A 24,355-nucleotide genomic window follows, 5' to 3' on the forward strand; every position below is an offset into this window, starting at 1 on the left:
ATCAATATAGACTGAGGTCAATAATTGTGACCACTGGACTCATTGATCACTTGGTCGTGGCTATTATTCAAATTATTATAATAGTGTCAAATTTCAAAAGGCCACATTTAACTCTTCTATACATACTATTAAGGCAAAAAAGTACTGTTTCCTTAACTGGAAGATACAACAAATGTCACTGACAAGTCAAGGTAATCTTCTCAATTATCTTGAAGATAATTTAAGAAAAAGTTAAACACTTTTTGCTATTTTCCTCTCTCAAGCATAAAAACAATAAAGTCTTTTGTGTAACTTTATATAATAAAAACTAAGGCCTCCATCACTAGTTAAAAACAGACCCAGGCACAGTTCCAAAAAGGTGGAACAATACACTTAAATGAAACAACTGATCTTCAGAGCCTTTTAATCAACCAAGAAAGAATAAAAACAAATAAAAGTGCACATAGAAGCTATTCATAAATTCCATGTAAAATAGTTAAATTTAGTAAAAGAGCAATTTTTAAAAACTATGAATTTTAAGCCTCTTTTACAATTGTTGCTATTGTTCAGTCACCAGGCTTTCCTGTCCTTCACTATTTCCCAGAGTTTGCTCAAATTCTTGTCCATTGAGTCGGTGATGCTATCTAACCACTTCATCCTTTGCAGGCCCCTTCTCCTTTCACCTTCAATCTTTCCCAGCATCAGAGTCTTTTCCAAAGAGTGAGCTCTCTGCATCAGGTGGCCAAAGTAATACACGATGATATAAGTCCCATTCTTAGAGTTTTTCTGCAACTTCAAATTAGATGTCAGACATCACATGTGCTAAAGGGAACAACATGAGTTCCCATGATCAAGGGCCATGGGGACAATAGTCCTGATCACAGAGTATCACAACAGTTATTGACTTTTACAGAGTGTAAACCATTCACTACATGGATCCTACCACAACGTTTAAATAAACTACATTTCCCTGCTTGCATTACGGAAACATCCGGATTTAGTTTAGCAATAAAACATGATGAAGAGCCAAGTATCCCAACTCAGTACCAAGACAAAGAAACTACAGAGACAACTGGGCCCCGTTCTGAAGTATTTAGTGTGTTTTCTCCACTTTGCAGCCTCTTATTGCAAATACTGAAAAGGATCTCCAGATTTTAAAAAATCTTTTTACAACCTTCAACTATTTGGTTATATGTTTTGTGAGACACTATGAAATTAAAAGATGCTTACTCCTTGGAAGGAAAGTTATGACCAACCTAGATAGCATATTGAAAAGCAGAGATATTACATTGCCAACAAAGGTCTGTCTAGTCCAGGCTATGGTTTTTCCAGTGGTCATGTACGGATATTAGAATTGGACTGTGAAGAAAGCTGAGCACCGAAGATTGATGCTTTTGAACTGTGGTGGTGGAGAAGACTCTTGAGAGTCCCTTGGACTGCAAGGAGATCCAACCAGTCCATTCTGAAGGAGATCAGTCCTGGGTGTTCATTGGAAGGACTGATGTTGAAGCTGAAACTCCAATACTTTGGCCACCTCCTGCGAAGAGCTGACTCATTGGAAAAGATCCTGATGCTGGGAGAGATTGGGGGCAGGAAGAGAAGGGGACGACAGAGGATGAGATGGCTGGATGGCATCACCGACTCGATGGACATGAGTTTGCGTAAACTCCCGGAGCTGGTGATGGACAGGGAGGCCTGGCGTGCTGTGAATCACAGGGTCGCAAAGAGTCGGACACGACTAAGCGACTGAACTGAACTGACTGATGCAAAATTTATTCTCATACCCAAGATGTTCAAAGGGTTAATATCCTTTCTTTTACTGTTTCATATTTTAAAATTGAACTTTACACAGAACAATGTATGCTGATAGCATTTTGAAATTCTGCCTTCCCAATAACATCATTGCACAATTTTCCTAAATGTATCATTCTCAGCTCCTAGGTGGCTGACAAATTAACTCAGGAAAAGATATATAACAAAGGGAAAATAAAAAGCCTACTTATTCTTCCTGTTTTTAACCATAAATATCTATAAATCAATAAAAGTTTAAGAGTTAAAATTGACTTTCAAGTCTCTCTAATACAATGCTTCCTAAGGCAGGACGCTTTTAGAGTAACAACAATTACATGTACACTGTGTTCTGTCACAAAACAGACTGGGAATTTCACTACAGATGTAACAGAATCCCTGCTAGGAGGTACGCCCAAAGAACCTTTGTATTTTATGTTTGCATGTAGCAATGCTCCATTCTGAGGAAGGTTCATGGAGGTAATAAAAAGATTTGCTATTATTTTCAATATTTTTAATTAAATGTTTGTTTATTTTATTTAATTAAATATTTTAATTAATTTTAACCTTTGAAAAATATGACAGGATCTGGAAAGACAGGGTTCTTTGGTTTATCACATTCTGACCAGAACTTCTGATTGACAGCTACAGGTCACCTATTAAAAGCACAAGGAAAACTTATTTTTTTAAAAGAAATAATTTTAGTAAATGCATTTTGAAGTAAAATCTTATAAAATACGAAGCAGACTAAATGTCACACACAGTATCCTTCCTGGTGAAAAGGCTGGGACCAGCTGTGCGGGGTTAGTACATCCATCAAAAGAGAAGCATGGAAACAAAGTGGAAAAAAAAATCTGCCCAGCAATGCAGCTGTCATCCACAAAAACTGATTAATGAGAAAGGTTGTGGAGTCGATGTTTAGGCAAGTCTTCTTAGCAAAAGGATAGAAACCCAACTTTTTGAAACTGTGAGTCCTTTTCAGAAGTAATGGTTCAGATAAACCCACTCACAATTCTCAATGAAAAAGAAAATTCTAATTTCCTTGAACTTTCCAACTGCCAGAATTGGAGAACACTAAGTACTTTTCTCTTTTTTTTTTGAATGTGAATAAAGGCTGAACTCTGATCTGAATCTGGTATTCATCCACGGCCTCCCCTTCTTCAGGAAAAAATAATGAATGTTAAAGGGCTTACAAGAGTGTCCCAGGGGCAGTTTTCCTATTACAGAACAACAGAACCTGTTCTACAAGTATGAGTGAAGAAACGTTTGACAGGACGCTATGGCCACACGTACCATGTGTTTAGGTGGCCCGTGACACCAGGGCCATCCCAAAAATAACAAGAAGCCATCTAAACAGGACCAGGTCAGATGACTGGTGTGAATGTCAGTGCAGAAACTGTCCCAACACTTCCTTTTCCACTCCAATGAGATTATTATAAATTGTGCCCAAATCTGCCTTTTCCTTCACTGAACCAAATCCAGTACAGTCAAGAACAGCAGCTGTATGACTACTGACATGGTTTCTATTTCAAAATAACTACTAAGACTATGAAGAATGATATTGGGGGGAAAACTGAAATTCTATTTGTAGATAAAGTTCTAGAATATATATGCTTGCACACTGGAGAGAAATAGTGAAAATTATACATAATTTCTTATTTCTGACTGAATAATTTTAATGATGCTGAGTGACTCTTGAAATGCAATGGCTAGTAAACAGCATGAAATGGAAAATATTAACAAGATACTGAAGAATTTGAACATGAAATGACAAGAGGGTTTCTATTTACTTCTCCTCTGCCATGTTTACATGAACCTCATTGACAAAAATCAGCTCAAATCTCTATAATAATTAATAATAGACCTAGAAGCCAAACATCACTCTGATGGTCAGAGGCACTGGTTTCCATCAATAGCGAGAGTTTCTCCCCTTGACCACTGGAATGCCTGTGATCATCATTTCCAAGGAATGAGTCCTAGAACAGCATGGCTGGCAGGGGCTTTATAAACACCTACATCACAGCCTTTAACAGAGTCTTCTGTTCTTTCCACTATATCAATACGCTGTGGACAGCACGCAGTCAGAGGCAATCTAATCAACAGTCAAGAGTCTGGAAGGATGATGGCCCTTTTCTAGGACACCTTTGATCTGAGAGATTCCTAGAAATTTTATACAACAGGTTGACCAGAGATATAAGAGAATGCACACACACTGGTTTTCCTCTCTTCTACCAAAAGTTTCACTCATTTGACTAATTACACAAATAATTCCCATCACCCATCCTCCTGTCACCATGTTTTATAAGAAGGCAGGCTCAGTGCACAAAAACACAGCATATTCTTTCAGAACACCAGAAGCACTGGCTAATTCATCACCAAAGAGCGCCAGTGGAAACTGTGAAATAATGATCAAGGCTCCTGCTGTTCTTCATCATTTCAACCAGTGGCTGAACTGAAAACATAATACGGTTATAAGTGTCAATTCAGAATATCTCAACACCTTTTAACTAAGTTCTCCTTAAATGTCAGCTCCACATGGGTCAAGAATTTTGATCTTTGTATCCGCTGGTGTATTCTCAGAACCTACAACAGTGCCTGGCACCAAGTACTGTGTAATTATTCACACAGTGAAATGGTCACTGACATGAATAGTCACGGCTAATAAGAAAGTAATGCAAAGCTGGCAAGAAACTCATAAAAAATATCTATTTCCTTCCTCAACTGCTACACTGGATCTTTTTATCTGGCCTAACCTCTGTTCTCTTCAGAAGCACATATCTTTATTACTTAACAAATCTGCATGTCTTAGATTTTCCTGCGCCCCAAAATATAACAAATCCAAGATAGCTGAACTCTGTTTATTTAGACTGCATTTAATCCATGAAAAACGGGAAAATCCAGTTAGATCAACAAAATATTTCATCTTCAAGTATCTTCAGAGAATAGATTTCCTAGCAAAAATAACATACATTTAAACTTACAGTCATGTCACACAAGACTGTAAAACACTATTAAACTGTAAATACCATTGGCAGCTAGATATGTTTAGACAGAAGATGAAAAAAATAATTAAATATTTATTTTTTAAAACCTGCAAAAAAGTTTCATGTTATGAGTAGAACAAAAGGTTTAAAATATTCCCTTGACAGCTATCTGCTCTTGTCCTTTGCCTTCCTGCCCTCCTCCTGCTCCACTCTTCTTAGCATACTGGTACATTAAATGGAATTCATTCACTCGTTCATTTGCTGATCAATTTGTTCTCTATCTATAAACTTTTGAGAGTGGGAAATGAGCTTCTGCATTCTTGTATTCTCAGCACCTAGAAGTAAATTTCTATCAGCAAATTATTTATAGAAAGACAGAGTTGAACATTAATAGGAAAGCCATATATAACATCAGTTAGCCAATCAAAGTTGACAAATTTTAAAGCAATAATGTTTTACACAAAGAAAATCAAGCAGTGATTAATTAATTGCAAAAAGAAAAAAAAATATGTCTTTCTAAGGATTATTTGTTGGAAACACTACCTCAACTTTATAATGAAAAGCTTGTATTGACCCAAAGACTGGAAAACGAAGAGAAAAAAATGTCTGTGCTCTTGTATCATAAGATTTTTATAATAAAATGCTTTCAGAGATCAAGCATAAATTAGGTATCTGGGTGCCCAGGAAGCAACAATATCCTGGCCAGTAAAGATGGCTACGTCAGTGAACTTCCAGGACATTCTGAAACGAGCTCTTTTCATGAAATGTCATGTGCTTCATTATATAACCTCAGGTCTCTGTGAGCATGTTATGACTATGGCCAAAGTAAAGGAAAACAGGAATGTCTCTAAATCAATCATGGGCCATGAAGCCAGACAGACTGTATGACAGATGCAATTTTTCTTGGCACCACTTGGGCATAACTAATTGATGACAATCGTATGTCCACACTGGCACATTTCCATGGGGAATGTGTGAAAATATGTCACCACATCTGGATGTGAGGCATGCCGGGGTCCTGAGGCACAAAGATCTACTAACAGCAGAGGCCCAGCAGCTGTACTCAATGAACACCGTGGGAGCTCCAGAGTGATGAAAGGACCAAATTACCGCCAACTGTAAATACAGATTTATTTCATTAAAATACGAGGTAACCGCTGCAGCCATCTCTTGTTCAAACAGACATGTGCCTCTTAAGAAAAAGCCAACACCTAACTTCGTAAAGAAAATCTGCATTTCTGCTACAGAAAGATGATGATGCACATAAAGCACAATCAACAAAGTTGCTATGATTCCCTTTAAAATTAAAAAAAAATAAAAAAACTCCCGTGGAAGCCATAAAGGAAAAATATGATAATCTACTGTCATGTTAGCAAGAATAGCTCTCTTTCATTTAATACAAATATGAGACTTACATAACTTACTACAAAGCCCATGTTGAAAATTCATTATAGTAAAAAAAAGAAAAAATTTGAACATATTAATATATAATTCCATCTTTAATATGAAACAGAGTAATCAATATAAGTGGCTAACTCTTCCTAACTCACAAGTAGAAATTAGGCTGACAAATAATATCATTCACATACTAAATTATTAGCATTTACTATTAACAAATTATTATAAAAATTGATGATTATACACAACGATTAAAAACGCTCATGAAAAGCCTGATGTCCTGGTCACAAAACTACTTCTTCTTGGGGGGCGCTGTGCCATGGGAGGCTGTGCCATGTGGCTTGCAGGATTAGCTCCCCAACCAAGGATCAAATTCGGGTCCCCTGCAGTAGAAGTATAGATTCCTAACCACTGGACTGCCAGGCAAGTCCCAAAATTATTTCAATTAAAAAAAAAATTATGACTGAGAAACTATTCATACATGTTTAACTAAATACCTGCCAGAAATCTTAAGTCAAATAGTTACTTTTTCAATGCAGTGTGACAGAAATCCTCCTAAAATAGCACTTTATATTATGTCTTCATGGATAAAATTCAAATTTTAAATGAGGTCAGAAGCTAAAATTTCCTTTGTCTTATCCCTTTTCTTTATCCCTGATTTTTTTTCCCATCTCTCTTAATTCCTTCCCTTTCACATCCTGCCTTCTGTCAAGCTTCCCATCCTTGCACCCACAACCTGGGCTGACCAGTGGGTAACAAGAGAGGTTATGTCAAATTAATCATTCCTTTCCCTAAGAATAACTAAGACATTAAAGCCATCTTTCTGTTTTATTATGATTGCCACTCATCTCCTAAACATGTGGTGACAGAAGGCATCGCTAATACATTTTACATTTTTACATGTGGATCAAATAAAGAGAAAAAATTTCTTTTTAGGAAAATCATAAAAGATTCTGTAACACATCCTTTCCACTTGTAGGTCTGCAAATGCTTTAAGTGGCAAAGACTACTAAAAGGGAAGCCCCATTTAATACACTCTATGAAAAGACGAATAAGCTACCAAAATGAGACCTCTCATGTGAAAATTAAAAAACAAAGACGATGCCTTTTCTCATCTTCTATCGATCCATCTTAGACTTTACTAAACATGGAAGCCATCTACATGACAGAAATGCTGGACCTATCGTAAAATAGTATTTTAATTCTGTGTATTCAAAAAGCACAGGCTCACTATAGATCCCAGGAAGGTGGAGAGTGAGAAAAAGATTGAGAGAAGGAAAAAAGGGTGGGAAGAAAGAAAGAAAATGCAGCTGACGTTAAAACTTTTTAGATAACCCTTTGATTTAATCACCTAAGACTGTTCTACTGCTGTTCATAGAGGCAACATTCGAGCTAAAGATTCGGACTCTGCATCGAGTCTGCACAGATAGTCTGATTAATTCTAGGCCCTCTGTTTGGCTCACTTTCTTATCATCTTCCTCCAGGCAAAAGTGTAAGATTGATATCTCAAAGGAATTTTATTAACAGACATAAATAATTTTGTCAATATGCAATGACATCTTGGTAAATGAACCAATCTTATTTAACAATGGAGTTATCCTGTTGCTCTGACTTCCTTGTCAGTGAAACTGCTAGTGAACCAGTCTCCCCACACAACACGCAGCAGCTATGCTCCCAGGGACAACTCCAGCCGGCCCCTTCACTGCCTCCAGACAGCAGAGTTCCAGAAGGCAGACCCAAAGGTACAGAGGACAGACATGAAGCACTGCAAGGGCTCGCCACCCTGACCCCATTTTCACATACCACAAACCCTTTATCCAAGGTCGGGGGAATAATCTAGAAATGCAGAGTCCTTGACTTCACATTCTGCTTAATAACCATCCACCCAAGAGCAGAATCCAGGGCCCAAGTAGCACATAGCAATAACAGGAGCTGTTCTAATTCACAGTCCAAAAAGTGTATGGCTTTATTATCTATCTTATACACAGAAAAAGAAAGTTTTCTGCAGTCTTTTCTAGCCTGAGTGTGAGAGCTAAATCCATCAGCCAGTCACAGGTTCACCATTCGGGCTCACACCCTTCGGAGACCCCCTGTTTGAGATGTTCTCCTTCTGTGTGAACAACAGAAACCCAAAAGACACAGCTTGATGGGACTCAGATGCCTTGATGACCTCCTTCCCCAAGTCAAACCACAGAGAAACCAGGATCCATTTTTCCCTATTGATAAGTATCCTGGAATGCAGTACCATAAGAATTTCTGTTTCTAAAATGAGACTATATTGAAGTTGGATGCTATTAGAGACAGTGAAAACTAGGAAGTAAGACTAAGGCTAGAACAGGGTCTTTCACAACTTCTCTACCTAGTACCACAGGTAAAACCCCACTTGAAGAAACAGGCACCTGAAAGAAGCCATCGCTCTTCCTTTCCTTTCACACATGCACGGCAAGCACTTACCTGACTTTTTTGCCTTGTTCAGAGAGCATCTTCACCAAATCAGCAATGGGGTACTGAGCTTTGGCTGCACAGAGCCCGTAGCCTACAGGAGCATTGAGAATACAGAAGAATGTGGTTTTATTTCAAATTGTATGAACTACAACTTCTCTCTTGATTGAAACATATTTTTATGCCAAAAAGGGCAATCAGGTAACAGGACTAGAAGTGAAAACAAAAAACTGACAAATATGGACTTTAAAAAATACTGGCCTAAATTTCAAATTCAAAATCTCATGGTCCCTCCTCAGTCCCCTACGGTGTCTAACAGTGCTGGGCACTCCCTCCCACATCACACACACATGCACAGTGGATACACTCTCGCCCGCTCTCACGTAAATGTTTTCAAACTGTCACCCTACTGGGCTTTGAGATCACTGCCGTCCCTACTTTCTTCCTCGATTTCCTTGAACAGATCTTTTCCTTCTGTACTCCCGCTCTTAAATCCTGAGTCTCCCCAGGGCTTTAACTTTGCGCCTCACTCTCTCCTTGGAAAACCTCAGCCCATCCCACAGCTTCAATAATCTCCTGAAAGTTACAAAGTAGTCAGTCAGTCACGTCCAACTGTTTGCAACTCCATGGACTGTAGCCCGCCAGGTTCCCCTGACCATGGAATTCTCCAGCCAAGAATACTGGAGCAGGTAGCCATGCCGTTTAGGGGATCTTCTCGACCCAGGGATCGAACCCAGGTCTCCTGCATTGCAGGCAGATTCTTTACTGTCTGAGATACCAGGGAAGCCCGAACAACTGCCTGACAGCTCCCAATCTGCCTCCACGCTCCAGCCAACACTGAGCTCCAGTTCAGCCTGTCTACTGTCCCAGCTACACTGCAAACTTAATGTTTCCAAATAAGAACTTAAGATTTTTCCCCCTCTTCCAAAAAAAAAAAAAGTGCTCCATAGTTCTGATGTTCTTTCAAGTATGACCAAAAACATCAATCATTTCCCTTTTCCTTCAACCCCTGTGTTCTGTCCCTCCACCCTTTCCAGTGAATCTCATTATCTATCCCCACTTTCCTACCCTCATTTTTTCAAAGACCGATCTCTGCTCGAGGTATTCCCCCTACCTCCCCCACCCCAATACCATCCACCCTCTGGAGTCCAACACAAATCCTGACTTCCCAACAATCCTTAGGTTCCCCATGATAGAAACGTGCCTACACTGTCCAGTGCAGCTCTTATCATAACCCATCTTGCATTACTTACTGATCTGACTTCTCCACTAGATGGAAAATGCCTAAAATGAAGAGAGTATGTCCTTTACTCTCCACTTGCACACCCCAGGACAATGCTTCTCAACAGGTAACACCAATGCACTCTGGCTGGGACAACCCATGCTGCAGGAAGGTCCGAGGCTTATAGCATATTTGGTTTACCTGCTCGCACACACGCTAGCTGACAGTAGCAGCTCCATCTTTGAGAAGCCAAATCCCCAAATCCATGTGTTTCAAATACTGAGAGAAAAATAATGCTGCCCCCACTTGAGAAGACTGTCACCTGAAGTTTCAATTCTGCTAATGTTTGTTGTTTACAGCATCTGCCTCCAGTGCCGGAGACCCGGGTTCGATCCCTGGGGTCAGGAAGATATCCTTCCTGGAGAAGGAAATGGTAACCCACTCCAGTATTCTTGCCTGGAGAATCCCACAGATGGAGAAGCCTGGTAGGCTACAGTCCACGGGATCGCAAAGAGTAGGACACGACTGAGCGACTTCACTTTCTTTCACTTTCACATAGTCAACCAAAAAACTACCCACATGACAAAATCAATTGATTTCTTTATAGAAAACTTCTATGATAGCATGATAGAGTTAAAATTCTAATCTGAAATCAATGTATTTATTGCCTGTAATAAATGCAATGGCATTCTTTGATAAGTAAAGAAGTACTGGGCTAAGCCTCAGGAAATTGAAGCTTGGGGAGACGAACTGACTTGGGCCACATGTCAATTATTAGAGGCAAAATGAAAAACAGAAGTAAGGTGTTTTGACTTCTAGACCAAGTCCTTTATACTGGACTTGTTACCTCATCTTGTTGGAAATCACATGATTTTCAATGATTTTTTTAAATATTTACTTTTAGAAAGAAAGATATTAACATTTACCAACCTTTACTGAGTGAGTTGAACACTTTCATATACTATCTAATCCTGACATAGGCCCAAAATTTATCAATGAGAAAAAAAATAACCAAGACTCAACGATGACTTAAACATTTTATACTGAATCACAGAAAAACACAGGTAGAATCTACTACCTCAATTTATAAAATCTCTATATGATTCCCAAACTATTAACCTAAGCCAAGAATTCCAGAACTATTCACTTAGTAATCACAGGGTTGCTTCTAAATTTCCATTATATTTTCAAAAATGAGTAAGTTCCAATTTGATTTTTCCTATTACAAGAAATTACTTTAAGTGATTACAGGTTGTTTGCTTTCAGGTTTTGGTTTTTTACCTGGAGTAATAATAATGCTATTAGCTTCTCGAATCATGTCAATTGCATTGTCAAGGTTGATTTCTGTATGCGTGCCAGAAATTTCCATGGGTTTTCCACCAGCTGTTGAAGTGGTACCATAGCCTCCAAGAATCACATTAGCCAGGGAGCGATTCATTGCCTGGAGAGCAAAATTATCAGCTGTGAAAATTTAATCCACATAAATTTTCTGTGAATACGATAGTCAGAGTCAATTAAAGACGTTTACTTGATCACCTAAAACATTTTAACCAAATAAATTTGATCGAGTGTCTGAAAATTATTTCAAAAACTTAAATGATAAAAAGACATCTGGGAAATCACATCATTGTTTTCTACAAAATCAACTTCACACTGATATATTTTCCACAAAAATAAATTTTAGAAAGGCATTTAATGGAAAATTACCAGTGACTTTAACATATATATTTAAAAAGTGCTAGTTGCTCAGTCATGTCCAACTCTTAGCAACGACATGAACTGTAGCCCATCAGGCTCCAGGCAAGAATACTGGAGTGGGTAGCCATTCCCTTCTCCATGGCATCTTCCTGACCCAGGTATCAAACCTGGGTCTCCGTCATTGTAGGCAGATTCTTTACCATCTGAGCCACCAGAGAAGGCCTAAAAACTCTGATCTAGTCATTCTTATCTGTCTACTGACTAAGCAAGTTCTATCTCCATATTGGCATGTATTTCACCTGAGTAAAAGAGAATGAAGGCTATAGAAATTTTACAAGGTGACTCTACCTACCAATATCTCACGTGAACTCTGCTACAAGTTCAAGCTGTCAAGAGGCAACAGGGAAGAATCAAAGGATAGAGACCCCTATCATTTAGAAGTCTGCTGCCCTCTGCCGTCAAGAAAAAAAGTGAAGGAGTTGACACTTTTCAAAGCACCTACAGCTCCAAGAAGCAAGAACAGAAGTGACTGGATTCATCATTAGCCTTTTTAAACAGTTCACTTCCAAAAGGTAAATGAGTAAGTTTATACCCTGCTTCACTAAAATTTATACCCACCTTTTAACTAGTAAAACCATCTAAGGAAAAAGTAAGCAGGAGGCATTTATTGGATGCTCATTTACAATCATCCAACCTGGAGTGCTGCGGTTCATGGTATTGCAAAGAGTCGGACACAACTGAGCGACTGAACTGAACAACGTACCATACAAACACACCTGGACCATGTGACAATAACGGATTTGAAAACTGTCTGCAGATCTCGAGAGGTGTGGTGGTAAAAAAAATGACAGAAATAAAAGACCAGAAGCTGGATGTTTTTAGTAATCAAAAGCATTTTCAGAACACTATACATGATCAAAGTAGTCATCCTAAATGATCAAAACTGATATCATTTCATAAAAAAATTACAAACAATTAAACCTTATTTTAAGGGTTTGAATAAACATATCATTGATCCATCATTTATACTATTTTAAAGCTATACAAGTGTCAAACTATACTTTTTAAAAAAAGACAATCCTTTATTATTAAAGAGCAAAAAGCACCTGGAGACTTTCAGTGATAAGTAATACGTCAGAGGGGAAAAAAAAAAAAAACTCATCTAAAGATAGGCCAGCCTGCTACCACCTTAGGAGAGAGATTTACATAAACTGCTGAAGTGGGACAGAGTGAAGGCAGGAAAAGAGAAGAGGAGAGGAGAGGCTCACTTATGTTTCAAAGATGTGGATCAAAAAGTCAGAATTTTTAAGTTGTTCCTTTGACCTAACCTCATTTATCAGACATTCACATTTACAGAGCCCAGAGTCTGGTAAATTTGTCTAAGACTATTACATATAAAATAAAGCTTAGAATATGCTTATGCATATTACTAACAGATAAGAGGATCAGAGAAAAATTAAAGTGATGCTTTTAAGTTCTTCATCCTAATCCAACATGAAGTTTCAAATTCTTAACACAACCTCCTCTACTTAAATCCAAGGTTGAATGAAAATCCAAACAGCCATATCTGAAACTTCCCAAACATTCAACATCTGCTGATTCTTACAAATCCTTTCCAGTTTTGAATCACAGGATTTTGAAACTAAATTACTAGAAATGTGTTCTATCAATTTTTGCCCTTAAAAATGGTTTCAAAGAACAATTTCAAACACTAAAATATCTCTGCTATAATTTTCTTTTAGTGAAATGTACAAAAAGGCTCTATCACCTCCATCACATAGCCCTATAAACAGACAGATGACAGAGGAATAGGATGTAGAAGAATATGACCAATTTACTCTCACTTGGCTTAAAAGGAGCCCTTCTTTTCTTCCTATAAAGCTGAATAGAGGAGAAGGAAAGAATTTCTGAGAATATTTAATTAGTGTGTACCCACTTCCGATGGTATCTTACAAGAAAAAATAGGGAACCACACAGTAATTTAACAATCAAAGTCAACTTGTTAAACACATATCCTCAATTATATCACCATTACACTAATTCCACATGGTCTCTTAAAAACTAAATCAAACTTCATCTCTGAATTTACCATTGCAACATCATATTTCCAATAAACGTTTAGGGTTTAGGGCTTTGTTTTGTTTCCTTTTTTAATTTTTTTTTTTTTTTTTTGCTTGCTTAAGACTGATGAGACTACCCTGTGACCACTGATCCACAGCCTGAAGAGTTCCCAAGTTCCAAGACAAAGCATTTGCAACACTGTCCAGGACTGCCCCTTTTAAGTTATTAAGCCCCGTAATGAACATTGTATGCTACATTAAAGAGATGCTTAATTCACATAATTCTAAGCAAACTAAGAAATAAATATGAAAACAAAGGAAGATCATAAAATAAACAAAACCAAAGCAAAAATAACATGTATACCATTGACTAGCATCCCCTCATTTCAATGCTTTGTAGGTGCTAATTAGTTGATCACAAGGCAAAAAAAAAATTATTTTTGGTTTGGCTTTCATTTACTTCATTCTGCTTTATTTTCATTTGGAAACAAGCAGCAAAGTACACAAACCAGAGAATTTAGTCTGAGAATGCTGTTGCATTTTTGTAAGCCCTCTATATCCCAAACCCTAATTTAGACACTATCTCAAGTAAATGAACTATAAAATCATAAAGAGGTTAATGTCTCTATGACCTTTGGATATAAAGCAAATCATTTATTTGAACTGGCTATTTGGACACTTTTGACATTTTCTAGTTTTTATAATATTGGGTGTCATGTAACCAAGAATTACACTCAGAGGATACCCAAAAAACTTCTTTGTCAGAACAAATATTCAATTTTCAGGATGATGGTTACACTTAGGGTCCATTCCATCCCCTCTCCCATAATAAAACCACTCCACCACTCCACTCTGGTTTGGATTTTTCCTTCAATAAATGATAAAATTATGAAGGTAAACATACTAGTAATATTAACAGATATTGATAAAAGGTAGTATTTCTGCTACCATAACTTCTCGAAGAGGATTTCTAACTGGGAAATAAGCTAATAAAACATTCATTTTAAAACTGCTATATTCACTTGAATGTGCCAGGTGCGAGGGCAGGCTCCACAAACACAAAGGCAAATCATAAACGGTGTCTTAAAATAGCTTCCCTGTAAAATGAGAATATTTCCTACCTCCAGAACTAGTTTGAGAATTAGGAGTCAATATTCGTAAAGCACCCAGCATAGTATACTACATCCAATTACAAGCAGCTATTTCACTTTTATTATTATTATGAACCACTCTAAGCTGCTAAGCACAAGCCATGGAGAAACCATTTCTTATAAAAAACTAATTGCTTATTATAAGAAATAAGCAATTTCTTATAATAAAGCTAAGAATCAATGAAAATTAATACGAAAAGTCAGAGAGTAGGAAAATTGAGAAGGAAAGGAAATTTGTACTTTTGAAATACAAAACGTGGCAGGCGTGTTTTTGTTATCTTGTTTGTTTTGCAAGAAGTCATAGGAATGGACAGTGAGCAGTAAAACAAGCACCCCACACATCACTGGTGGGAGCTTTGACTGGAATGTCCTTTGAAGATCAACTTATCAATATCTACAGCAAACAAAAAAATCTTACTCCCTTTGGTCAAGTAATTGTACTCACAGAAATTTGAGCTAAGAAAATAATCCATGATGCCTAAGGAGGAACACTGCAGCAAAAAAAAAAAAAGTTAAAAACAACTACTCTCACGGACTTGGATAAATAAATTATGATATATCTTTGTGATATAATAATACGTCGACACTAAAATGTATTGGTAAGAAAACTAAATGTTAACATAGAAGGTATTTAAACATGTACATATGAAAAAAGGTAAGAATTAAGACTAATGTTAACAGTTAAGTGGTAATGGGATTGTAGATTATTTTATATATTTATTTATCCTTTTCTATTTTCTTTTTTTTTTAATGAAAGATGTTTCATTAAATATCCTTTATTTTTGTAATCAAATAATATTTTTAAAAAATTAAAGCTTCAACTGTTCTTGATTCCAAATTACTATAATTTGCTATTATAGAGTAGCAATCTAACCCAGTGTGATTTCTACGGTCACAGACAGCTATGAGACCTTGTTAGCCTTATATATAATACAAGTATTAAAAAATATCTGAGGTATGCTGACAGTAAATGCCATGCCTGAGGCAGTGAAAATAGAAAAGAACAGCAGAAACGGGTCAATAAATATGAAAGAACAGATAAAAATTTAGAGAAAGATGACATAATTGCAGAAGTACATTGGAAGGACTGACGCTCAATCTGAAGCTCCAATACTTTGGCCACCTGACGTGACTGAAAAACAACAAAGAGACAGATATAACTGCGGAAACACATGTAGAAAAGAGTACTTTCAACAAGTGCCTTTTGTACCTTATTCTAGTTAAAGCTATAGAAATGCTATTTCAAAAGTTATTATAGTTACTATAACAACAGAAGAAACTAAGTGTACAGGGAAAAAGAGAGGAAATAAAAGACACAGAAATTTGGGGAATACTGCTGATAAATTTAAGAACCCAACTGTGGTGCTGGAGAAGATTCCTGAAAGTCCCTTGGACAGCAAGGAGATTAAACCAGTCAATCTTAAGGGAAATTAACCCTGAATAGTCATTGGAAGGACTGACGCTGAAGCCCCAGTATTCTGGTCATCTGATGCGAACAGCCGACTCATTGGAAAAGTCCCTGATGCTAGGAAAGATTGAGGATATAAGGAGAAAGGGGCGTCAAAGGATGAGATGGCTGGATGGCATCACCAATGCAATGAACATGAACTTGGGCAAACTTCAAGACATGGTGAGGGAAAGAGAGGCCTGGTGTGCTGCTGTCCATGGAGTCACAAAGAGTTGGACACGACTGGGTGAGTGAACAACAAGGAAAACCATTTAAGAGAAAAAGAATAAAGATTAGAAGGTACCCATGCTGACTTTTCAAGAACTATATACAAGTCCCCCTTCCTCTCCCCACTGGCCTTGTAAAAATTCAAATCCTCCCACTTAATTTTAAAATTAGTATTTGACATCAACCATAAGTTTAAGTGGGACTTCCCAGGTGGTGCTAGGGGTAAAGAATCTGCCTGCCAATGCAGGAGACGCAAGAAATGCAGGTTCAATCCCTGAGTCAGGAAGATCCCCTGTAGTAAGAAGTGGCAACCACTTCAGTATTCTTGCCTGGAAAAGTCCATAGACAGAGAAGCCTGGCATGCCAGAGTCTGTGGGGCCGCAAAGAGGACTCAACTGAGCACACACACAGTAAGTTTTAAGTATTAGTGACAATCTGCTGCCCCCTGCTGGTCATTCAGATTTACCAAATGAAGCAAGAAAACTATTTCTAATACAACTGAATAAATTGTGCTGCTTTATAAACATTTGCTTTAAAAGAAATACTCCAAAGCCTGACACTCTTCCAATAAGAAATACCTTTCCAAACTCCTTGAACAACTTGAAGGATTATATTTTGAAACCTCTCAGCTGGTTTTGAACTGAGGCTTTCAAATTTTTGTACTCAAAGTATGTCCAAAGAAACCCAATTTTTTTATTATGAAAAGATAATTTTAGCATTCAATTTTAAATTAAAACATAAGAGAAATTCTGAGTTGTAAAATAAGGGCTTTTAAACTTCTAATAAAAGAATGAAGGTGGAGCCATTTTTCTGCCTGAAGGATCAATCGGTATAAAGGCAATCCTGACTTTACCCAGTTTCATGCTCGTCCTTTCACAGCCATTCAAAACCATTATTTAGAGAATGATAGCTATCATTTGAAAAAGTGCTTTAGTCAAAACTTCATATTTGCAGGTTATCTTCTCGCCATTAAGAAGAGAATTCGAAACAAAAAAGAAGCTAGGAAGTATCTGTCTTATTAATTTTTTTTTTTCAAACCATGCTGACCACAAAACTTCAAGATAAGAGTGTAAATTGCAGTAAGCTTTCTGGAAACCACATGACAAAAAGAAGACAAAGCCCAAAAAATGAGCACACCCTTTCACTTCTAGGAATCATCCTAAGACAAAAATCAGAAATGCCAAAAATGTACTTATGTACAAGAAAGAAATATCAAACAACACTAAAGGTAAAGCATGGGGGGAAAATTAAATCTTGAATATCCATACGATAGATTAGTACGAAACCCTAAAAACAGTATTTAAACAGCATTTTTAATATAAGCAGCAAGACTATCACTTGGAAGATTAAAAAAATTAAATATAAATCCTATGGACAGAGGAGCCTGGGGGGCTACAGCCCACGGGGTCGCAAAGAGTCAGACACAACTGAGCAACTAACACACAATATACAATATGATCAGACAAGTAAATACAGAGATCTGTAATACACAAAGAAAAAATTAAAAAATTAAATCTTAAGTGTTTTAATCACCAGATGAAGTTAGAAGATTTTTGTCTTGATATTTAATTTTATAAATTATCTACACTCAGGTACTTTACAAGCAGTCTGGAAAATTCATTGAAACGAAACCCTCCAATATTTCTGCTAGAGAGAAAAAGAACTGACACGGTCATTTCTACTGCAAATAAAAGAAATAACAGACAGGTCCTGATTTTCAGAACAGTATTTCCTTCTCCTTCACTGGCTGCTTCCTTACCACACACATGATGTAGGACAGGATTGCGCCCGAGGAGCCAATAAGCGCACCCACAATGGTCAGCAGATTGTTGTTGAGCAGGAAACCCTCTGCACACAGGGCCCAGCCTGAGTAGCTGTTCAGCACAGTGATGACCACCGGCATGTCGGCACCCCCAATGGCAGCCGTCAGAGTCACACCCTAGGACAAAAACCAGAGTGGAATTCAAAATTCACGCATTGCAAAGGAACCTCTGACACTGAGCACTGTGGTTCATAATCATTCCAGTTTTCCAATTAATATATTTACATGTAAATTCCATGCCTGGGAATGACCCCTATCAGACCAACTCTCCTACAGATATAAAAGTGAAAACACTGAACCATGTTTTCCACCTGCAAAAAAAGATCCCCAAATCCTAAGAGGCACTAACCATGAGCAGGCAGAAATTGGAGAGGGGTCTACACTTGGAAAAAAGTAATAGCACTGAGTTGATGTTACATTTTTTATGACTTTAGCTGATGAGCAGGGAGGGTCCTATTGGTGCCAAGAGAAGCAGCTAAAACTCAAATACAAGCCCAGTCTTATTTGGTTTGAAAATCTGAGGGTACAGTTTTGGGTGACTAAGCAATTACTCACTCCTGTCCCAACTGTCACGTGACACGTTTATTGCTCTGGGGTCTTCTCACTGGATCAATGTTTCGGTCAATAGGAATTTAAAGAGACAAGGGTTTCAGTTCTGTTCACCGGTGCCTGCTGTGTGACAAGCCCTCTAAAATAAAACAAGTGTCAAAGAGACCTTGCCCATTAGTTGCTCTCACACTTGATGGAAGCTCTGCTATCAAGCTAAACAATCATATAAAATGAAGGGACGACAGAAGATGAGATGGTTGGATGGCATCACCAACTTGATGGACATGAGTTTGAGCAAGCTCTGGGAGTTGGTGATGGACAGGGAAGCCTGGCGTGCTGCAGTCCATGGGGTCGCAAAGAGTCGGACACGACTGAGCGACTGAACTAAACTGAAGCCATTACTATATGTCTAACTTTGGGCTAAGCACCATAGATGACTTTTTAAATTTTTAACATAAACTTCGTCATTGAAGAATACACTAAGAGTATACTAGACAAACATGAAGTAATCCATGAACGACACAGAGCTAATACAGCAGCGCCATACACTGCTATAACAGAATGCTAAATTGTGACATACAGACTCACAGAATACTCTATGTACCCACATACTAAATGCAATAATCAGAGAGGAAGAAGAAGACCAACCTACCCTAGGAGGTTTCTCTGAACTCCCCTACTGAACACACAGGGTTTGATAAATGCATTTCACTTTATATGACTATTTGGCTTAATATCAGAGCTTCCAGCAAATGTGAGAGCAACCAATGGGCAGGGTCTCTCTGACACTTGTTTGAGGGCTTGCCACACAGCAGGCACCTGACGAACAGAACTGAAACCCTTGGCTCTTTAAACTCCTATTGACCAACACACTGATCGAGTAAAAAGACCCCAGAGCGATAAAGGTGTCACATGTGACAGTCTGGACAGGAGTGAATAAGTGAAGAGAAGGGGGATTTTATTCTTACACTTTTCTATATTGTTCAAACTCTACGAAGATGAACACATAACAGCATATTAAAACATTTTTATTCCATCAGGGGTCTTGAAGAGACAGAAATAAGGTTAGACTGTAACCTAATAAAATACTTAGTTCCTCATTAAGAACGTGCTTTCCGTCTCTGACCTCTTACCATGACAGCAGAGAGGGCTGACACAGAGCCCAGACAGGTGATGCCAGTGGTGAAGCTGGGGTCCATCATGAAGGGGATGATCCCACCCACGCTACCAGCCAGCAGGCCTGCATTGAGGAGGTGCCTCCCAGGGAGCAGGAGAGGGGCGGACTTCAGGATTCCTAGGGCAGAAGATGGGGCCATCAGAACCTAAGACGTGTCCCAAGAAATCCCCTCAAACAGTCTTAAGTCGTTTAATCATAAGCTACAAGATGTAATATTAGGATAAAAACATACTACTTAAAACAGCACTTCGTATCACCAGCTACTAAAACATGAAAACATATATTAGAGTTCTTACACATACACATTAATGGAGGTGGGAAAAGTACGGCTCAGCTTAACTCTCCTTTGATCACACAAGTTCATTACTCTTTGTCATGGAATCATGAAAAGTGATTTTTCTTCCCCATATGACCAAGACAGAAGTTAAGTGTGGTCTTATTTATTTGAAACTTCAAAACTGAGTCTTAGACCATTCGTTTTTCTGATTCTATCAACTGAGCCCAAGGGAGAAGGGTCCTTGTTTGCTGCTTTTAAAGACAGAACATATCATAGGCATTAAGCCTGTGATTTTTAAGTTTCACGGTGTTCCCCATTTAATTCTAATGACTTGATTACTGAGAGGCAAGACCAGGTTTTTAAACCACAAACCTGTTTTTCCAGAGACTCGTGTTTTCATGAAAACACTGAAAGCAGCTATCAGAGTTTTGTTTTTTTTTTCCTTCCACTTCTATTTTCATGATTGGCTTTAATGGTTGCCAAAGCTGCCACACTAAACCTCTAAAATGTGTATTTGTTTTCAAAGTAAGTACTGTATACTAATCATACAAATTTATTCAATAAGCCTCTCTCTATTCTGGGAAATCTACAAAGTTCATTTCTGTGAATGCTATACAGGCATGTCTAACCAAAAATTATGAAGATGGCATTCTGTTCATATGTATCATCAAATATCAACTAGTCCCTGTAGGCAAATTTCTGTGCACTAGTTTCCTCCATGAGCTGTCTCCAGAAGCCTTGGCTTCAAAGCTTTGTGAGATCTGTAAAGACCAATAAAGAGAAGCATCTTTCTTGAGAAAAAAACCTTCATAGTGTTTCCCAGAGTCATACAAATACTCTTCGCCTAGTAGGTTCTACTACTAAGCCATTTTCTGAAATTGAAATGGACCCCTGAACACCCTAAACAACAGATATTCACCTCCATGTTACACTCGATCACTTACCCTGCAATTTTCCATAGGCAACCAGAGACCCACTGAAGGTCACCCCACCAATGTAAGTACCGAGGTAGGCCACGATCTTGGTAAGGTTGGCTGCTGCATCCGTAGCGAAATGTGGATATTCTATGATGTACTCAGCTATGCACGTAAGCACAGCTGCCAATCCCACTAAACTGTGGAAAGCAGCAACTAACTGAGGTAAATCCGAAATCTGGATGCGTTTCGCAATTGTCAATCCTGTCAGGAAATAAAAGTCAAAGAAAAATTAAAGCATGACAGACCTTTGAGAAATAATCCAATAAAGCCCACAATTAAATATTACTTGGCTACACGAAAGAAGGAAATCTTGTCACTGGAACAACATGAATGGACCTTTAGGGCATTATGCTAAGTGAAATAAGCCAGACAGAGACAGACAAATACCATATGATCTCACTTATATGTGGAATCTAAACAAACAAAGAAGCTCATAGATACAGAGAACAAATTGGTGACTGCCAGAGGCAGGAGGTAAGGGGTGGGAAGAATGGGTGAATGGCATCAAAAGGTACAAACTTCCCAGTATAAAATGAGTAAGTCCTGGGGATGGAATGCACAGCATGCTGACTACAGTTAATAACAAAGCTATATTGCAGATTTGAAAGGTGCCAAGAGAGTAGATCTTAAAAGTCCTCATAAAAGAAAAACAAAATTTATGTATGGTGACAAATGTTATACAGACTTTTTGCAGCGATCATTTTGCAATATATATATGTATATATCAAATCATTATGTTGTATATCTGAAACTAGTATAATATTATATGTCAATTATTCCTCAATTTAAAAAAAGGCAACACTAAGGTTATCTATCACTTTCATTAATAAGTATCTACTTCCTAGGAAAATACTCTCTTACAGGACTATCCAGGCAAGAACATTGGCTTAAATAGCCTTTCATATAGCCGGTTCTTTCAACCACCTCATCAATGCCAACTCCAAAGAACCCAAACACATAACATCAACTTCTCCTTACAAAGTCTGAACACTCCCCTGGACTAATGCTTCTTCAGATTACTTAAAGTTCCAACTAAACCCCTTAAATTCTCCCCACTGCATGAACAGCCTAGGCTCCCTTCCCTATTAGGCATCACTTGCCCCTTAGCACACAAGAAACCCCTAGAATGCAGGCAGCCTAGGTTTTCAGGTGGGCAGAAGGAAGCCAAGTCCAAAGGTAATGAAATGCAAATATCTGAATAGAAAACAACCAAACCAGGAGACTGAAGGAGTTACCTGGCTACAGGTAGATGATACAGAGGACTTGGGCTCATAATATTTGCAAAGACCACATCTAAAGGTTTTCCTGCCATGAACCTACAGCACAAGCATTTTCCTTCAAGTGCCTTTCCAGGGACTGTAAGAAAGTATGCACCGCTTTCCCAGAGAAATAAAACAGGAGACGTAAAGCTAAAGCTGTGCTGCTAAGTCTTCAACCACCAGCCTCCCAGGATAAAAACAGGTGTGTGTGCCTGGATGGGAGGCGAGTTGGGGGGAAAATGGAAACGTGTATGTATGGCCGAGTCCCTTCACTGTTCACCTAACACTACCACAACATTGTTAATTAACTATACACAATACAAAATAAGTTAAAAAATTAATAGATTAGAGAATGCTCCTTTTTCCTATTCTCAAAAAAGATTCATGTAAAAATGGTGTTTCATTTTTCCCTTAACTATTTAGGAAAATTCACTAGTAAAACTATGAACTTTTCTGAAAGAATGCTTTTTTGTTTCAATTTCAATAGATGTAAATCTTTACTATAAATTTTAAAATCTCAGCCTATATCATTCTTGGGAATATATAGTTATAAAATTATGCATAACACTATTTTATTACCTTTAATATAGTTTATCTTTTTATTACCTTTTTAATAGCTGTAGGTCTAAGTCATTACTTTCTTATCCACTGAAATGATATATACAATTATATATGTATAATTATACATATATTTGTATTACTCTTCCCAATCTTAGAATATTGTCGATTTTATACTTAAATAAACCAACTTTAGGTTTTTTAAAAAAAGTGTGTGTGTGTAAATACAGGAGTTTTTACTTATAAATAGGTACGTGGTACACAAGTTTCAAAAAATAAAAATATATACAATATTCTTTATTGTAAGCTTCATCTAGCCAATTGACTTTCACCAAATGCTTTTGTTGATTTTTGCCAAACTCTGGTACCTGCAGCCAACCTAGTGTTTACAACTGATGAATGAGTATAGTTCCCACATGAATGCTGGTTGAGATTTTTGTTTAACAAATAAAATGACAGTGAAACAACGAGGTGCATATAAGAGCTTCACTCACTGTCAACCATGTGAGTGGGAATTCCGCTGAATCTGAAAATAGTTTCCAAATACTAGAAAAATATTCAATTTTTTTGTGCAATTCACAATATAATGGCTACAGACAAAACACACATTTAAGTTTAAACTGCATTAACATTTTCTCCATCACTTTCTTAGGTCTGGACAATCAACAAAACAGTAAATGAATCCCAGATTTGTAGCATTTGTTGACCTATATGGTGTAAATACAAGTGCCATGGCTGATCTGAAGCTACAATGTGAAGGCATTAAATATGGATTCAGGAAAAGATGCACAGAAGCCCATAATTACATAGTATTTCTACCACACAGACATAAGACACATGGATAATCTCAAAAGTGGAGATAATACTGCTACTGCTGCTAAGTCACTTCAGTCGTGTCCGACTCTGTGCGACCCCAGAGACAGCAGCCCACCAGGCTCCCCCGTCCCTGGGATTCTCCAGGCAAGAACACTGGAGTGGGTTGCCATTTCTTTCTCCAATGCATGAAAGTGAAAAGTGAAAGTGAAGTCGCTCAGTCGTGTCCGCCTCTTTGCAACCCCATGGACTGCAGCCTACCAGGCTCCTCCATCCATGGGATTTTCCAGGCAAAAGTACTGGAGTGGGGTGCCATCGCCTTCTCCGGGAGATAATAAAAGCTAGTTAATTCATTAGAAAGTCATGAGTATTCAGGATTATTACCTTTGTTTCTAATTCATTTAGTTTTAAGTTTATATAATTTAATTTTTTATAATGGCTGTGCTAACAACCAGTTCAAAAGATTCCTGAAAATTTAACAATCAACCACAACACACCACTGAATAAAATTAAAACAGTGGTTTTT

General features: G+C 37.8%; 1 protein-coding gene across 4 annotated transcripts in view; it reads right to left on the reverse strand.

Moving 5' to 3' along the window:
- The window catches only part of NNT (nicotinamide nucleotide transhydrogenase), a 92,300-nt gene that overhangs the window by 13,778 nt on the left and 54,167 nt on the right, over window positions 1-24,355 (reverse strand). For all 4 annotated transcript variants that reach the window (XM_005221530.5, XM_005221529.5, XM_005221528.5 and 1 more), the window contains 5 exon segments: window positions 21,167-21,400; window positions 19,902-20,062; window positions 18,157-18,336; window positions 11,095-11,254; window positions 8,604-8,685 (listed from right to left, as the gene is read on the reverse strand). In XM_005221530.5, coding sequence (XP_005221587.1) covers window positions 8,604-8,685; window positions 11,095-11,254; window positions 18,157-18,336; window positions 19,902-20,062; window positions 21,167-21,400 — 817 coding nt within the window.

This window comes from Bos taurus, chromosome 20, assembly GCF_002263795.3.
Source record: "Bos taurus isolate L1 Dominette 01449 registration number 42190680 breed Hereford chromosome 20, ARS-UCD2.0, whole genome shotgun sequence".
Classification (NCBI taxonomy): Eukaryota; Metazoa; Chordata; class Mammalia; order Artiodactyla; family Bovidae; genus Bos; species Bos taurus.